The sequence below is a fragment of the Leptodactylus fuscus genome, chromosome 5 (genome assembly GCF_031893055.1).
Source record: "Leptodactylus fuscus isolate aLepFus1 chromosome 5, aLepFus1.hap2, whole genome shotgun sequence".
Lineage (NCBI taxonomy): Eukaryota > Metazoa > Chordata > Amphibia > Anura > Leptodactylidae > Leptodactylus > Leptodactylus fuscus.
In genome coordinates, this window is record NC_134269.1 from 30,719,378 (window position 1) to 30,738,126 (window position 18,749).

At 44.4% G+C, this 18,749-nt stretch overlaps 1 protein-coding gene across 1 annotated transcript; it reads right to left on the reverse strand.

Annotated features, from left to right (window-relative positions):
• Positions 1 to 1,015: 1,015 nt before the first annotated feature.
• LETM2 (leucine zipper and EF-hand containing transmembrane protein 2) lies at positions 1,016 to 17,661 on the reverse strand. Its single transcript, XM_075272765.1, has 11 exons — positions 17,545 to 17,661; positions 16,832 to 16,900; positions 14,985 to 15,354; positions 14,106 to 14,249; positions 12,382 to 12,522; positions 8,454 to 8,657; positions 7,906 to 8,025; positions 7,693 to 7,809; positions 4,933 to 5,019; positions 3,934 to 3,993; positions 1,016 to 2,297 (listed from the first exon to the last, which is right to left on the reverse strand). The coding sequence occupies exons 2-11, from the start codon at positions 16,876 to 16,878 to the stop codon at positions 2,271 to 2,273; spliced, it is 1,317 nt and encodes a 438-aa protein (XP_075128866.1). The 5' UTR covers positions 16,879 to 16,900; positions 17,545 to 17,661; the 3' UTR covers positions 1,016 to 2,270.
• Between the last annotated feature and the right edge of the window lie 1,088 nt (positions 17,662 to 18,749).

Here is an 18,749-nt window from a genome sequence, read left to right on the forward strand (position 1 = left end):
AGAGAACAAGATGGCACCTCGTGGTGACTGGCACACAACATAAAGACAGACCCCTAATAAAATAATAGTGTGCACCCTATAAAACATAAAAGAATTTATATAGAGATCCCATACCTGACTGTACAAGAATATAGCAAGTCCAAGCAAAACTGTACAGTGCTCTAAAATCCAGTATTCAAAGACGTATGTACATATTTACATAGCATACAAGATGGAGTTCAGAGCGGAGGACCGTACCTGGATAGTACAGTCTGTATTCTGCACCCAAACCTCTATGGTTCCACTGACCCGAACTATCAGCACCATAGATCCATAAGGTATTGCAGGTGGGGTTCACAGGAGGTCATAGGGTGTTATATATGGGATACAGAAGGGTAAACATGGGTGCGATACACTTGTCTGAATATGGTCTTACAGGTAAATGGAGTTTATCTACATGAAAACAAAGATCAGTCATTAGAGTTACTCGCATTTCACAAAACTTTTGTCATGTCAGAGGTTTTGGGGGTCCAGCGCCTACTCCATCTACCTGAGCAGAGCCAATCACAGCGATCAGTCGAGCGCTTCTCTCCGGTTCAGAGAGAACTTCTGACATATCAGATGTTTTATGAAATTCAAGTGACTCTTTCAAAAGGGATATCCCCATCTGAACTATCTCAAAATACTGTGGCTCATTGTACCCACCTCTATGGGGGGTCCAAGAATAACAGCGGCTCACTGCTTGGCTAATCTCAGGCGCCCCATAGAGGTGAACGGTTAAGAACCGAAAATGCACGGCATACTCAACTCACTCCAGCCACCAGACTGGGGTCAGGGACCCTAATACTTGAGATACATGTGGGTTCCATATCAATTGGACACTTATAACATAGCCTGTGGATATGCCATAAATGTCCCAGATGACAATACCTTATTCAGTGAGCTGTTTTCTTAAAGTGAACACACATCTGCACAAAGAACCAGGCCAAATGCTACATGAATCTGTATAATAACACGTCAGCGGCTACTATATGCCGGTGATACATACTGTGCAAAGGGGACGTCTAAGAATAGGGAAAAGGGTCTGCCTATATTATATTCCAGAAACAGCGCCACTTATTGCTATGGGTTGTGTCTGGTATTGCAATTGATTCCTGTACATTTTGGGACTTTGGTTTATACACCACACCCTTTTTCTAATCTCAGACATCCCCAGACTTCCAAGAACTATAGAAAAATCTATCTTCTATAGACAAGTCCAATAATACAGAGATTGATTTGGCAGCCATGCTGTTACAGTACAGATTGGTTAATGGGGCTGTCCAGGATTTGGAGCAACCCCTGGAGTGGGTGTAAAAGAGAAAATGCATATTCACCTGTCCCTGGCGTTCTGTTGTCTGTTCCGTTCCTTGCATTCACCATAAAATAATAACAATATTGTGGGAACTCTGTATTTTTCAGTCCCTCTACTACTCATTCTGGAAATATATGAATAAAGTGACAATTGGAATTGCCCTTGGCAGTGGGTTGTCTCCCTGCACAGGTTACTGACACATTTCCAAGAAGAATAACAGAGGAATAATGCTGGTCTTGTCCTCTATAAAGGGGCCCTCAGCAAATGAATAATGCTGAGGGCCCCTTTGATCTAACGAAATGATCAGCAAGCCAAGGCCCATCCTTGTTTTACTAAAATATAAGGCTTAAGCAAAAGGGTTTGTCCTTGCTGAGGCTTGTTCAGTGTAAGAAATGAAGCTAGAACCAAAGATGATGCTTCAGCAGGTCACTCAGTGCTTAAGGACAAGGCTCTTACATATGTGCTGGGACTTCCCGCTGTGGTAGAGGCAGAGAGAGCTGTCCAGATACAGAGCTGTTTGCATGGCTGCTGCAATACCTCACAGACTAGAACTTAGTGGATCTAAGCTAGTCCCCATTACATGCAGGGATATTTTTTGGGGGGAGTACAAACTCTGTAATTATATAATACACTATAAAAATAAATCTGACTGCACACGGTGGACCCTTGATAAATAAATCCCATGTGGTATGTACTCCCAATAAAAGTCCATAATTATAAGCATAAAAAAATCCCCATATGAATTCAACATGGCTTTACAGTGCAACAGATGCCCTTGTAGTGGACGTCTCCACAGCTCTCTCCTTGGTTCTCAGGTTGATGACTGATCAGATCATACTGCAGGTCCCAGAGGAGTGGTCTTTTTATATAACATGTTCATGTTCAGACTAAGGACTGGTAAAGTGACACAACAGGACATAGCCGTCCTCAGTTCATGTTACACTCCATTGGCGCTGGCTTTTGCCTGTAGGAAGAAGCACAAAGTGTCAAAAGTGAAATAGTCCCTACTACACAGTAGTGGAAGCCATGATGAAGCATGAGCAAGATTAACATTTACTCAACATCTATAGTCACTATGAATACTCCTGTAGCACAAGACATCACCAGTGACATAGGGCAGTGATGTGACGTCACTTAAGGTACTGAATATGGACTTCAAGGGTATTACAAAGACAGCAGGGGTTGTGCCATTAAGGACACTTGTCCCAAGACTGTAATCTCTGGCAGCCCCACTGCAGTGCGGTCACCAATGCACCATTGACAAGAAGGCTTTAGGGGAAATTTGGGTCCCAGTTATCACTGTGGGAACCTGGTGGTCAGACCCCCAGCGATCTGACACTTACGTCCTATCCCTCCTTAAAGGGATTCTACCATTAAAATCACATTTTTTCTCGTTCACACGTAGGAATAGCCTTAAGAAAGACTATTCTTCTCCTACCTTTAGATGTCTTCTCTGCACCGCCGCTCGGTAGAAATCCCAGTTTTCTTCGGTATGCAAATGAGTTCTCTCACAGCACTGGGGGCGTCCCCAATGCTGCAAGAGAAATCTCCAGCGCCGCCTCCATCTTCTTCAGGAACGGCCTTTCTGTGTGTCTTCTTCTGGAGCTGGGTTCAAACTTCTAGGCCTCAGGCAGAGCCAACTGCGCATGCCCACAGGCCACAAGAAAATGGCCGCTTACTTACTGTATAAGCAGCCATTTTTCTTGTGGCCTCGGGCATACACACTTTGCTCAGCCCGAGGCCTTGAAGATTGAAACCCAAGACGGAAGAAGATGCACAGAGAGGCTGTTCCTGAAGAAGATTGAGGCAGTGCTGGAGATTTCTCTCACGGCATTGGGGACCCCCCCAGTGCTGCGAGAGAACTCATTTGCATACAGATGAAAACGGGGATTTCTACTGAACGGCGGCGCCGAGAAGACATCTAAAGGTAGGAGAAGAATAGCCTTTTTTAAGGCTATTCCTACTTGTGAATGAGAAAAAAATGTGATTTTAATGGTAGAATCCCTTTAAGTTAGACCATAAATATTACAATTGCAGGTGTCCGAAGTCCAAGACCTTACAGATCAGCTTAGCCGAGACAGCGCAGCTCACTCACTGTACAACTTTAGCAGTGGGTTTTGGTACTGCAGCCCTTATCTATTGAAGACTCTGGGGTAGTACGGCAGTGCCTACACACAGCACTACAGTTTGTATGGCAAGTAAGCAGAGTGGCTCCGGGGGCTTACTGGTAAAACTAGCAGTGTATAATCTTCAAGGACATGAAAGGTCCTCTTTAAATGAACTCTGTGCAATGCTTCATTTCCCCTGTAGAGGCGCTGCAGCCAAACTAAACACTTTCCCTGCAAATTAAATCAATGGGTTTTCTATGTAACATGAGACTTGTTCGCCAGAAAGAGAGATGCTTTGTATCTGCTCTCCACTATGACAAGGAGATGAGGAAACCCCTATAAATTAATAGGGTATACGAAAATGAGCATCCCCTTTAAGTGTCTTATCACATGAATATCTGATAGTGGATTTCTGGGACACAATATACACTTACATACTATTACAGAACTATACATGTATAATGCAGCTAGTGAAGTACCAGAACAACTTACACTTTCTTTTGCCTGGAGTGTAGACTCTGGCATCAGAGGTTTTGGTGCAATATTCTCCTCCTGTGGGATCAGACAAAAACAAAAGCTTAGCAGTCACCAGAAGATTACAACCACGGCATGGAAATCCTCTGACGTACCCTCCCTTCAGCACTGGCTCCTACTTGTTACTAAGGATGTTCCCCTTTATCAGTTACTATATCTCAGTTGGAAATGTCCTTATGGTTTGGCTGGAAATATCCGAGACTGCTATCTACAGTAGTTGGGTATGTCGATGGGCTGGGGGTGGGTGGGGGTTCGGGTCCGTGTGAATGTTGTGCTTGTATTGCTGGTTGTACCGGACTGCCAATGGTTTGTTACACCCTTCCTTATTGGGCGTTTGTCTCCTTGCCCTCTATAGGTCACTTACCCTGTTTTTTTCATTCTATGTAATGCTGATATTCATTTTGTTACCTTTCCTTAAAGGGATTCTACCATTAAAACCCTTTTTTTTGTAAATAAGACGTCGGAATAGCCTTTAGAAAGACTATTCGTCTCTTACCTTTAGATGTGATGCCAGTGAGACACTAGTAGAGCCGACTGCGCATGCCGGCCGGCGACCATAGGTCCGAGGCCGCAATTGCGCGCATGCGCAGTTGGCTCTGCTAGTGTCTCACTGGCAGAGCCAACTGCGCAGGCGTCGGAAGTGACGCCAAAGAAAGACGACAAAAGAAGGGGAGGATCCAGCCGAAGATAAAGGCGTCGCTGGAGCCTGTTCTCGAGCAGCAGTGGGGACGCCCCCATCGCATTTCCAGCGCTGGGGCCCGCCCCCATTGCTGTGAGAGAACTACTTTGCATACCGGTAAAAAACAGTATTTCTAAGGAACGGCGCGGCGAAGATCACATCTAAAGGTAAGAGACGAATAGCCTTTCTAAAGGCTACTCCGACGTCTTATCCACAACAAAAAGGGTTTTAATGGTAGAATCCCTTTAACTGAAAAGAATAAATAAAACCTTAGTTACCTGCAATCCTTGTAAGACAGGGGCTGGGTCTGTAAGGGTCTCTTTGGAGTCTGTAAGCTGTGCTGGTGAAGAGCTGCTCTTTGGTACCTGTCATATATAAGATGTAGTTAACACGGAGCAATAGGTTTACAGGGTTATATATATATACACACACATATGTATATGGTAGTGGCACAACCTGAAATTCTGCATTACAACGCGCTCATTATATGGCTTCCCAGGGAGCTGCTGAGATGCCGGAAAAATCACAGGCACGGTGTGAGGAACAAGTTCAGTGGCAGGCCAGCTTGACAGCTGAAAAAACGCCGGAGCAGGCAAACCATTGACGGCAGCAATTTGCTGAATATAGTCAGATCATCAATGCCAACAACACGCAGACGAAGTCGCGGGCAGAGGCTAGTTGGTCTATCGATGGTCTATGGAGCGCAGACTACAGACTGTCCCCAGCAGCTCACTATCTGGTAGCTGGCTCTGAGCCTATTGAGGAAGGTTTAACGGAGTTATCCACTTTCTGACATTGATGAACTACCCTTAGGATAAGCCATCAATATTAGGTATGCAAGAATCTGACTGCTAGGACCCCTGCTGATCAGCTGTACACATACCAGGAGCTACGCACGTAAACAATACTGGGAGCTGAGCTTTCCTGCAATAGCTCATACACGGAGGTCCAGCTGTTGGACCCCAGCAGATCTAATATTATTGGCTATCCTATAAAGTAGACCCCTTTAATTATTATGGAAGGAACATGTAGAGGACTAAAAGTAATGCAATTTCCTAAGATACTAGTTTGTGTATCTCATTGCATCTTATTGGAGAGAATAACGTCCAAAGGTAACACGGTGGGGCAGGTATCAGGTGATCACTAGTTACTAGGTAGATCCTGGTTTTAGTAGCACAGACAGGTCTCCTGACATCTGTGTGCCCCTGGTTTTGTATAATAAGCCCTAAGCAGTACCATCATTACTACAATGAATCCCTGATGGGGCCTGTGGTCCGGTGTAATCCGCTGTGAGATCTCCCAGGTGCTTATGGAGCAGTGCGGTAAAATAGTTTTCATAATCCCTTTAAATTAGACCAGTGTTTGTCAAGGCTTAAAGGTATAATTAAAGCTGCAAACCCATAGCTCGGGGTTAGCCAGGCCTGTTAGTGCGCACAATGGCCAGCTCGTGCTAAACAAAGACTGCACAGTGGTCTTGACTATTGCAAGGAATCGACATGTAGATGCTCGAATATAATCTAGGACGGTATTCCTGCAAAAACTGCAACTCCCATGGTGTCCTGACTAGCTGGAATGTGTCTATAGACATGATGTGAGGAAAGAGTGAAAAAAGAGAATGGGTAACATAACAATATCACCCACACACTGCAGTAAGGAATCTGGCCATAGCAGTGAAGCCGTAAGTACAGCATATCACTGCGGTACTATATTATAGTACTATACGCTGTCGCTGCGGTAATATATTATAGTACTATATGCTGTCGCTGCGGTAATATATTACTGCTCCTATGAGTATTGTTTGCTTTATTGTGTTTGCTATTTTTTTTATCCTAAATTTACAGCTTGTGATGTTACATTGGGGCCGGGCGATTCATTGAAAAATAACCAAAACTGAACATCAACAAGGATAACCTGAGTGATTTTGTTAATGTTGGTTATATCGGTTCATTATTACAATATTTGCAGTTTTCTGCTATTATTGCTATCATTATAATCAGAGGCCCCAGCGGAGGTGATCAAATATAAAAACCGGTGTTACTCACCTCTCCTGGGCTCTGATGGGACTTCCTGCTATCTTTGGTGCTTCTATCTGATATCAGGGACTGCTGAGGCATGTACAGTCATGTGGCCTTGCTTGCGTCTATGCATCACAACGCCATGTAACGTTGAGGTCCGATCGAATGTCTTAGTAGTCACTGACGTCAGTTAGAAAAGCCAAAGACAGCAGGAGCCCAGGTGAGGTGAGTAACAGTGGCTTTTATGTTTGATCACCTCCCCTGGGCCTCCACCTTTTATACCTTGGGGACAGGAGTTTGAGACCCCAGAGTATATCAGTTTTGTTCAGTCCGAATGATACCGCCAGATAAACCTCGCGAGATGACTCATACTGTAAAAGGGGTGTGGTTTAAAAGGGGCGCGGCCTAAATATCTTAATCATAATCGAGGTAAAATGCCCAATCACATCCCCTTACTAGCATCTAAGTGGCTAGGCACAAGCAAGTGGCTCCCTCTGTCACCCTATCGTTGGGTCGCTAAGGGGGCTAACACTGGCCCATTAGTCTGCCATGTATGGAAGTCTATTAGGGTTGCTTTTTTAGGGATGTTTTAATTTTCACTGGTACCATTATGTACTGCATACGATCACTTTTTTTTTGTCTTTATGAGAGGTGAAATGAAAAGGTTGTTATAGATGCAGTTTTTTATTTTTAACTTTTTTTGCCATCATTAAGGTCTTTGGATGGGGAGAATAAAACTTCTTTTCTGTATTTTTATAACTGGGGGACTTGAACTTCTGTCCTCTTGGTCGCTTACAAAATACACGGTAATATTTAGATATACTAATAGTAGTAAAAGAAAGTTTCATGTGCACAAAAAGCAAAAAAACAAGCCATTGTACAGTCAGTGGGGTGGATTTATTAAGACTGGCATTTTGTACACCAGTCTTAATAAACACCACGACAGGCGCAGGGCACTGCCAATTTATAAAGAGGCCCATTGTGGTCAACGAGTCTCAAATGTGTATAGTCGGCTTTCCTCACCTCTACGGTCGGTTTCGCAGGCATGATGGGCTTGGGTTTGACATCAGTCAGATACAGGGCTCTGGAGAGCAGGAGGAGAGATGGAGGAACATTCTCCTTTAAGTGTAGATCCAACCACTGGGAAAGAGAATAGGATATATGTAGGGTAATAGAACAGCACACAGGTCTGCACCAATGCTGATCAGCTCTAAGATACATAGAAGATTATTATACCTGCTTTACTTGATCTCGAAGTTGCTCTTCTGTGAGACCCAGTGACCTCATACCTCGCGTCCTGCTGGCGGCCTGCAGTTCGGCAACGGTGAGGTTGTCCACTCCTTCCTTTGAGATCATCTTAAGTGAAAAGAGACATCTGTAGAACCATATGATGTTCTTCTAATCTACGTCTATGGGTCCACGTGTTTTCATTCCTTCTCCACTACTAAAGCTAATAGACTTAGACTGAACCTTAGACTGAAAGGCAGGTAGTTTCAGAAGAAAACTTCCCACTCTGTGCCGCAGCACTGCAGCTCCTACTCCTTTATTGGGGGTCATCAAAGAAACAGCGGGCTCGTGGCTTGCATTTGCTTTATACAAGGTCTACCGGAACAACCGGAAATTTGTAGCAAGTCAATTTGTGTTCCATAGACTTTGTGTAATGGTGGTTGCAATGCCCATCCTTCTACTCTAACCTCTCCAGAAAGGGACAGACCCCTAACAATCCTACATTTATCACATAATCCCTTTACAAGTATAAAGTGATTACCCAGAATCCCTCTTACCTCATCATCAGCCTTTATAGAGCGAAGCGTCATCAGTAGCTGGAACCGTAACAAGTTATTGGTGCCGATGGGTGGTAGTTCTAGCAGTCTGCACAGAGCCGCCAGCTGAGACCTCTCCAGGTGCTCCAGGGTCAGCTCATCCTCAAAAAGCTTCGAGAATCTCACAATCTCCTGTGTGGTCGGCTGTTCTCCTGTGACCCGTACCTGGAACAACACAAAGCAAAAGTCATGTTCCAAGTAGTCTTAAAGGGGCATTACAGGGCGGTCATGGACTGCTCTTCTTTCCAGAATAGCTGTTATTCTTCTGCATGGACAATCCCTGGTAATGTACAAATGGCCCTGAATGATGTCAAGATGACAATACGAGACACAGCCTGTGGCAAGAGCGGCGCTATTTCTGGGACAAAAAAAATAATCTCATACAACTCCTAGTGACCAGCCTGTTTTAGGCCTTAAGCCAAACCATTTTTTACGTTTTCCAACATCACATACCAAGATTATTACTTTTTTTTTTCTATTTTTCTGTCTCTGTAACTTTACAAGCGCTTGCGTTTTTGCTTGACAAGTGCTACTGTTTAATGTCACTATTTTGGGGTAGGTATGACATTAATTAACTAACTTTTATTAACTGTTTTTGGGAAGGAGCAGAAAAAAAATAGCAATTATGCCATTGCCTTTCTATGTTAGCAATTTTGCACCAATAACTGTGCGGCCTAAATATCCTGATAAATGTATTCACTGGGTTGATACGATTACATTGATACCAAATTTGTGTAGTTTTTTTTTTTTTTTTTAATAGTGGAATTGTGTGAGGGCTTATTTTTTTGGTGCCATTTTGGGAAATATAACGCTTTTTGATCACTTTGTATAGATTTTTATTCAGTAGCCAACAGAAAAATAAAGTAGCAATTCTGCCAGGTTTATTTTTTTATATTTTACACCATTCACCATAAAGGTAAAATAACATCATGGTTGTATTGCTTGGGGCATTACGGACACAGCAATACTCAATACCTGTGATGTATATAGGTGTGTATATAGAATACCTACCTTTGTAGTGCAATGCATATTGTGCCAGACATTCTATTGGTCCATTGTTATGGCCTCTGGATGCAATGCAAAGGCATTGGACCCATGTTATCTCATTTGCAGGGGTACTGATGCCTACAAAAGGGAGACGCCTCCCTCCAAAATCATTTACATGCTGCAGTGACTATTAACCCTTTCCCGCCGATGGCATTTTTTGATTTTCGTTTTTGACTCCCCTCCTTCTAAACCCCATAACTTTTTTATTTCTCCGCTCCCAGAGCCATATGAGGTCTTAATCTTTGCGGGACAAATTTTACTCCATGATGCCACCATTAATTGTTTTGTATAATGTACTGGGAAGCTGGTAAAAAAAATCAGAATGGGGTGAATTTGAAGAAAAAATGCATTTCTGCGACTTTCTTACGGGCTTCAGTTTTACAGCGTTCACTGTGCAACCAAAATGAAAAGTCCCCTATATTCTGTGTTTCGGTACGGTTCTGGGGATACCAAATTTATATGGTTTTATTTACATTTTAATCCCTTAAAAAAAATCCAAAACTGTGTTAACATTTTTTTTTTTTTTTATAAAAGTCGCCATATTCCGACAGCCGTAACTTTTTTATACGTGCGTGTACGGGGATGCATAGGACGTCTTTTTTTGCGGGGCCGAGTGTACTTTTTAGTTCTACCATTTTGGGGAATTGCTTTTGCTTTGATCATTTTTTATTCAAATTTTTATCAGAATCAAAACAGTGAAAAAATGTTGGTTTGGCACTGTTGACTATTTTTCCCGCTACTGCGTTTACCGAACAGGAAAACTATTTTTACAGATTTGTAGAGCGGGCGATTTCGGACACGGGGATACCTAACATGTACTGTATGTGTTTCACAGTATTTAACTACTTTTATATGTGTTCTAGGGAAAGGGGGGTGATTTGAATTTGTAATACTTTTTAATAATTTTTTTTTTTTTTTTTAACTTTTTTTTTTTTGCATTTATTAGACCCCTTAGGGGTGCTGAACCCCAGGGGGTCTGATCACTAATGCAATGCAAAAAAATCATTCTTTCTTTTGCAGGCTGCATAGACCAGCCTGCAAAAGAAAGAGAAAGCAGACCGGCCAGGAGCCTTTACAAGGCTCCCGCTGTCATGGAAACGTGACGTCAGCCCTGGAGCATGCTCCAGGCACTGGCGATCACCGGCAAAATGGTGGTACCCATGCGCCGCCGGGAAAATGGCGCTGGAGGAGTTAATGTCTCCGATTGGTCCGGAAACTGATCAGAGACATTAGCACCGGTTGTATACTGCGTAAAGCAGTAGACACCCGGCGGCTATGGCGGCCGCCCGGCTCCTGGGCGGTTGCCATAGTTACACACCCGGCATGCGCCGTAATAGTACGGCAGATGTTGGGAAAGGGTCTCTTTCAGGAAAATTATGCTGTATGAGCCCCACATATGTGTGAATAGCCTTTAAAAAGGCTATTCAGGCACCGCTAATCTTATTTTAAAACACACATCCCCGTTTTAAAATAAAACCATAAAAACATATTTGTAAATCATACCCATCGTGCACGGTTGGCGGTCCTCTGTGGTCCGACATCATCTTGCTGTCATGCCTTACTCTTCTTTCTTCTTCCACGGACGTCCTCCTGTGCTCGCTCTTCCCCACCTTGATCTTCTGTTCTTCCGGAATGAAGAAGTTCGCGAGCATACTGCGCATGTACAGTACACTCGCATAGTTCTAAGGGGTACTTAGAACTACAACAAAAATGGCGCCGACGCATACGCAGTAGCGCAATATTGCGTACGCGCGGGATTTGAACACAACCCACCGGAAGAACAGAAGATCAAGGCGGGGAAGAGCCAGGAAAGGAGGACGTCGCTGGAAGAAGAAAGAAGAGGAAGGCGTGACAGCAACATGACGTTGGACCATGGAGGACCACCCACCGTACACGCTAAGGTATGATTTACAAATATGTTTTTATGGTTTTATTTTAAAACGGGGGTGGGGGTGGGGGTTTAAAATAACATTTGCGGTACCTGAATAGCCTTTTTAAAGGCTATTCACACATATTTGGGGCTCTATCAGCATAATTTTGCTGATAGAGCCCCTTTAACCAAAGCATCTAGAAGGTTAAACACTGGTGAAAAGCAATTTGCCGAACCCAGGCATTAGGAGCAGGTGCCAGGCTGTGGTAATAGAGCCGGACACCCGTGTCTGAGACAGGGAAGACCCCGCACTATCCGCTGCAAGTGATGTAGAAAGTCAATTGGAATAAGGCTCATTAGTGACAGATGTAGAAAGTCTATACATTGGTCACTAATGGGTTAAAGAGACCATGTCACCTCTCCTGTCATGTCAAGTTCAGCAACAAATCATATTCTCCAGTATATAACAATTCCAGTCCATATTGCTGAGAACACCATATTATGCTGTCCCTCTGTTATTCCACCTGGAAATCTGTACATAAAATAGCAGCTGCATGATACCAGTGTGGGGGGAGGGGGGATGCATAAACATTCTGATACTGTTCAATTAAGATATGACGGCATAGGGACAATCCCCTGTCCATTTTAAGGCTGGGTTCACATCTGCGCCAGGTGCCTGGGGACTCTGCCCATCATTCCGAGCAGGACTTTTCTCTCCGCATTTTTTCGGGCAGAAACCCAGCAGACCCCATTATAGTCTATAGGGTCCGCGGGTAACTACTTTTTAAGCAAATTGGGTCCTGAAAAATGGAAACCCAAGTGCAGGTGTGAACCTAATGTAAGGAGTAATAACCAAGGAATGACACAACACAGAGATGCTTCACTATTATTATTTCATGGGAACTACTAGTATTTACCAAAAAACAGACATGTCAGGAGAGGGGACGGAGTCACATATTAGAAAAGACAAACCTGCTGCACATAGGAAGAAAACTGCTGTTGTCTGTCTGCTCCAGTCTCTGCCTTATTCCTTCGGGCCATCTCAGAGATTGTCTCCTGAAGAAACTTGGCCATCTCCAATTTGGCTCCCAGCTTCTTTTTCATCTTCTCCTCCTGAGAAAAGTGAATATATGCATAAGGATCATAGGACCACAGTTCACACAGTACAGGTAAACACGTACTGATAGCTTAACCACTTCCGGACCGCCCACAGACGATAAACGTCTGGATAGTGGTTGCCTTGTTATGACAGGATGTACCGGTACGTCCAGTCAGAACACAGCAGCTGCACGGAGATCGTGCAGCTGCTGAAGCTGGGAGAAGGCTGTAACTTCAACCGGAGCTCCCAGAGAGAAGACAGGGAAGATTTATTCCCTTCCCTGCCTTCTCGATCGCTGTGTATACAGCGCTCAATGAGCGCTGTATACATAGCTATGGACGCTGCCATGATGCGGCCGCCCTCTGACCTGGCAGTCATGTGATCCGCCAGGAGCAGTGTCTTGCAAGAGCTGCTGGGACCTACAGGACCCAGATCAGCTCTGTATACTGTGTATACAGCGTCCAGGAGGCTGTATTCCTCCTGCAACTGAGGCTAAATGTACCAGCCTCAGTTACAGGGGAAATCAGCCTCCAGTACAAAAAAAAAATGATCAGATGTCCCCAAAGGTCTCTTATCACCTTATGGGGACACAATCTGAAAAATAAAATAAAAATATAATAAAAACAGTTTAAAAAAAAAAAGTAAATAAAATAATAAAAAATATTTATAATACGCTAATAAAACGCCGTTATTAAAGGTTATAGCCCCACCCCCGACGACACCATACAAAATAAAAATGACCATAACTTAGAGGAAAAACTATATTATAAAGTTTTTCAGTGACACTTTGTGTTATTAAATAAAAAAAATAAATAAATTGAAAACCAGACACAATTTCTTTCCTATTTTGTTTATATTTTCCCGGATATAAAAAAAATTAAAACACATTCGAAAATAAAAACAACATAAAAATAAAGCCCTACGTGTCCCCGAAAAAAGACGCAAAAATTAGTTGACTGAGACATACGAGAAAAATGTTACAGACCTCAAAACCGCACATACAAAATAAACCTAAAATGTGTCTGGTCCTAGACCACAAATTGGCCCGGTACTGAAGTGGTTAAAAAAAGAACAAAAAACTTCTTCTTCGACGCATTAAAGAATCCTATATCCTGATATGTGACTGACAGCTTCAAAGTCCTGGTAGATGAGGGGATATTGCCATCTTGTAAACTGATCACACGTCTCTAGGGTATACCATTACTTTATGATTGATAGTGGATTGCTCTCTTGGGCCCCCATGGATCCCGAAACTGAAAGGTCTCCCACATAATTGATCACTTTATAGTATGGGCGGGTTCACACCAGCCCCCGGTCTCCGTTTTGCAGGTTTCTGTTTCCTGCCCAAGAAACTGGACAGGAGACGGAAACCTGCAGGCAGTTTTCAAACCCATTCATTTGAATGGGTTTGGAAAGTGTCCGGCCGTGAGCGCCCATGAGCGTTTTGTGCTCTCCGCACGAAATCGTGTTTTTTTTAATCGGACACAAAGTCCTGCATGTCCGTGTCCGGTTAAAAAAGAAACGGGTTAAAAGCAGAGGCCGGGGTGCAAATGTGAACCCGCCCTAACTCTTTCCTCCACATCTCACGATAACTAACCTTTTTCGACTCCGATTCGAACGTGGAAGGTAACATCTCAGGGAAGAGCTTCAGAAACACAGGTAGCAGAAACTCCATGAACGGGACTATGACAAACACCATGAACGGAACCAGCCGGAACAGGTCTGCACACGTCCGCATTAACTGGAGGAAACAAGAAACACACATCAGCACCACATATAGTCAAAAAACAGAAAACATGGACAACTTACTCCAAGCCAAGCAGAAGAAAATACAGCAAGACCAGCTGTCGGAATTATTAAAGGGGTTGTGCAGGACTTCAAAAACATGGCTGCTTTCTTCTCAGGAAGTGAGAAGTATGCGTTCCTCACAGCCCAGTGATGATGTTGCTCCTCTAACAGCGGGGGCACATCGATGCCGAAATTAACAGCACCAATATCTCCAGCAATGGGGCTCATACCAGGAAAGCAGACAGCTAAATTCAGTGCACTGTCTACTTGGTAGCGGTATATTCAGTGCACACTCGCACACTCTGAACACCAGATGGCGCCATACTATGGAAGTAAATACAGTATATCTTTTCACTGGATCATATTTTATCAGAATCTAAATGGAAAATTCTGTTCAGCTTTTATGATCTATATACAAGAAATGTCATTTTTAATGGTGGGTCAACCTCACTAAGAGTAGGAGGTGAGGCATACATATTGCTAATTCACATTCCTGTGATACGGAACCATCTATAAGGTCTTTCCATGTAGATGTCCATTGGTTCATTGTCAGAGTAAGATTACAGGATATATGTATCTCCACAACCACCCATAAGGCAGTGTCCAACATCTGGGACCTCCCCTGTTATCACAAACAATGAGACCCCAATAATAGTGATATCGCCCACTGCCACTGCATATTACATACCCGTCTCCTCTCTCGCCTGGTCAGCACCTGGCCATGTAGCAGCCTCCAAACCGTACGAGCAGCCACTTTGGTGTCTATCCAGAGCAGGCGAAAACCATGGTAGAAGTGTTTAATCTCATCCACCACTCTTTGGCCTAGAGACTTGCGTATAACCTGCGGTGACTTCTCCGGCTCTGGCGTTGGAGGTGCCGGTGGAGGTAGGTTCTGTAGATGTAACACTGAGGAGTGGAAATGCCGGATGTTGATAGTTGGGTATGTGAAATTAGTGTGAGTCGGGCATCCCGGCATGGAGGACAGCCATCCATTTTGGTGATGGGATAAAGCTAAGTAGAGTGGACAACTGTTCTTCTGAAGGACAAGACGACAACTCCTGGAAATCAAGGATTACATAAGTCATAGAGGTACTTACTATAATGGAGATTTTAGTTCACACTAAAGCTAAGATGTAAATCAGGATATTTCAGTAGTGCAGCCTCATGCTTTGGGGGCTTCAACTCCAACCAATCATGTTGTAGTAGTTAGAGATGAGCGAGTACTGTTCAGATCAGCCGATCCAAACAGCACGCTCCATAGAAATGAATGGATGCACCTGGTACTTCCGCTTTTACGGCGACTGGCTGCTTAACCCCCCGCGTGCCGGCTACGTCCATTCATTTCTATGCGAGCGTGCTGTTCGGATCGGCTGATCCCAACAGTACTCGCTCATCTCTAGTAGTAGTCTATCCATAGCCAAACATCCACAAAGCACTGGGTTGGGCTTAAGAGGTGGCTTGGTCTATCCACAGGATAGGTCATTAGTATCTGATCTGGGTTTGTCTGACAACATGACCCCACACGGATCAGCTGTTGTGGCAGAGTCCGGGTGCTGGAAGCTACTGCAGTGTACAGGAAGCCACCATTATATTGAATAGGGTTGCAGCAACGACCCCATTACTTCAATAGGAGCAGACTGAATCCACGTCCTGTCCACTGTACCAGTTCCAGGTGCCAAAACAGCTGATTTGTGAGGGGATTGGGTGTCAAACCCACACAGAACACATACTAATGACCTAGGCAATGGATAGGTCATCAGTAGAGATGAGCGAATAATATTCGAAACTCTAGTTTCGAATACTTGGCTCCATAGGAATGAATGGAAGCGGCCGGCGCTTAACCCCTTGGTGTTCGGCCGCTTCCATTCATTCCTATGGGAGCAAGGTATTCGAAACTAGAGTTTCGAATACTATTTGTTCATCTCTAGTCATCAGTATTAAACAGGGCCTTTCATGTCCTCAGACACATGCGGTTTTATATACCGCTAGAAAGTCGACAGTGGGTTGAATTCAGCGCACTATCGGCTTCCCCGTTATGTGCGTCAGAGCTGGAGATATGGGTGCCATTACTGTTATCACCCCACTGTCAGACAGTCTAGCTGGGCAGTGAGGAACGCCCCACTGACTGTATTTATCTATAGACTAGTACTGGGGGGCGCTCTTCACAGCTTACCGTCATTGCTGGGCGGTAAGGAACACCCTCTCTGACAATACAGGGCTATGGATGAATACTGTCGGGGGGTGTCCTCACAGCCCAGCTAGACAGTCAGGAACGCCCTTCTGACAGTGGGGAGATATCAGTAACGACACCGATATCTTCAGCCCCATGGCACAAAACGGGAAAGGTGACAATGCGCTGAATTCTGCGCACTGTCGTCTTTCTAGCGGTATATAAAACCGCATGTGCCCGAGGACATGGACGGTCCTCTTTAAACGTACATTATGGGATGGAAAACCTCTTTTGTGGTCCTATGCTTAGGTCAATGTGATCAGACATCATCATCTACACTTCTGTATGGGTGGCAGCCATCTTACCGGGATCTGAGAGAAGCCATAACAATGCCGCAGGTGTACGTGGCCATGTTCTCTTTACTTTACTATGACCTGATAAGACAAACAAAACGAAAAACATTCACTTTTACGGTTTTTTACCAAAATGCCCCCCTATCACAAGTCCCACAAGGGACTACAAACCAGCTCCCCACTATTTCATGCAGTCTTGAGTCTTGGGCTACATGATGACTTCTAGCCATGCAATATGAATATTTGTTACACAATAACTAGGTCTGCATGTGACACGGTTTTTCCCGTCAACATGACAGGCGTCTCGGCAGAATTTGAGGGTCCCCATTATAAATTGTAGCTGTCCTTTCCGCCATAGGTGAAGTAATGGACACCAATAACGCCCGCAAGGCATCAACAGCGCCCAATACACCCGAATACACTAATATAATGGTAGTGGGGTCCGCCTGGATCTGTCACTACAAGATACTATGGTGTATTCTGGTCTAATATGATGGAATCTGCAAAGGGGGGCTCCGAAAAGGGGGCATGTATTGTGTGGGTACTGAGAAGAGGGGGTCATATGGAGACCCAACTAATACCCCCCAAAAAGCTGTCCCAATGGTGGCTGCCCCAGCTCCCTAACCTAGTGACGTCACCAGCACGTCCAGTGATGTCAGCAGTCTGTATACATGGTATAGGAAGAAGGTGACAGACTAGTAGCCGCTATATAATGCAGTATATACCTGGCCAGCTCTGTAGTCCATTCCCTGGAGGATAACGTTACTTCTTCCCTCCGAGTCCTCTGCGTCTCCTCTTCCTTCTCCTCTCCCTATCACCTAGTGGGCCACAAGCATCAACAACCAGGCCACCGGCAGACGCGCCTCAGCCAATCACAAGGCGCACAGACAGTCCACAACCTCCTGCTTCGGCCAATCGCTGACGAGCAGGGGCGGGGCGTCCAGCTCTCCGTGACTAGATAGGTGATAGTCTGAACCCGTGACGTCAGTCTTGCCCTTACTAAAAACGGCCTCAGTGACGGATCAGCGCATGCTCAGAGAGCGCGGCTCTGCTGTGTGCTGTAGATGGGACTGACAGACAGGGTCATTGTCAGACTGAGGACGTGTGTGCTGGAGGATACAAGTGCTGTCTTATCTATATACTGCATCGCTGCACTAGAGTGTATGGAAAGAGCCACATAACAGTATCTCACAGTGATATCATAGCAAAAGGGATATAACATTGTAGCAGAGGAATGGAGAATGGCTCATATAGTCCAGCTAATATATGAAAAATATTCTGTATAACTCCATATAGTACTGACAGTATGTCACCAGAAATGTCCAAATAATGTACAGAAAGTGCTCAAATAATATCACCATACAGTGCTCAGATATTACCATCATACAGTGCTCATACTGTATACAGTGCTCAAATATTACCGCTACACCGTATACAGTGCTCAGATATTACCATCATACAGTGCTCATACTGTATACAGTGCTCAAATATTACCGCTACACCGTATACAGTGCTCAGATATTACCATCATACAGTGCTCATACTGTATACAGTGCTCAGATATTACCGCTACACCGTATACAGTGCTCATATTACCATATTACATTTTATTTATATAGCGCCATCATATTCTGCAGCGCTGTACAATTTGTAGGGTTCAAATACAGACAGAAAGATACATTACAAAGAAAGTAATTTCACACAATGGGACTGAGGGCCCTGCTCGCAAGAGCTTACAATCTATGAGGTAGAGGGGGTGACACAAGAGGTAGCAGGGGCGGCATTGTTTAGACAGGGGTCAGACAATTTTGTAATTATCAGGAGGGGAGGGGGTGTACCGGAACCGAAAGCTCTTTACCCGGGGCACGGATCGGGAAAGCTGACAGTGTGCTGAATTCAGTGCACTGTCGGCTTTCCAGCAGTATATAGA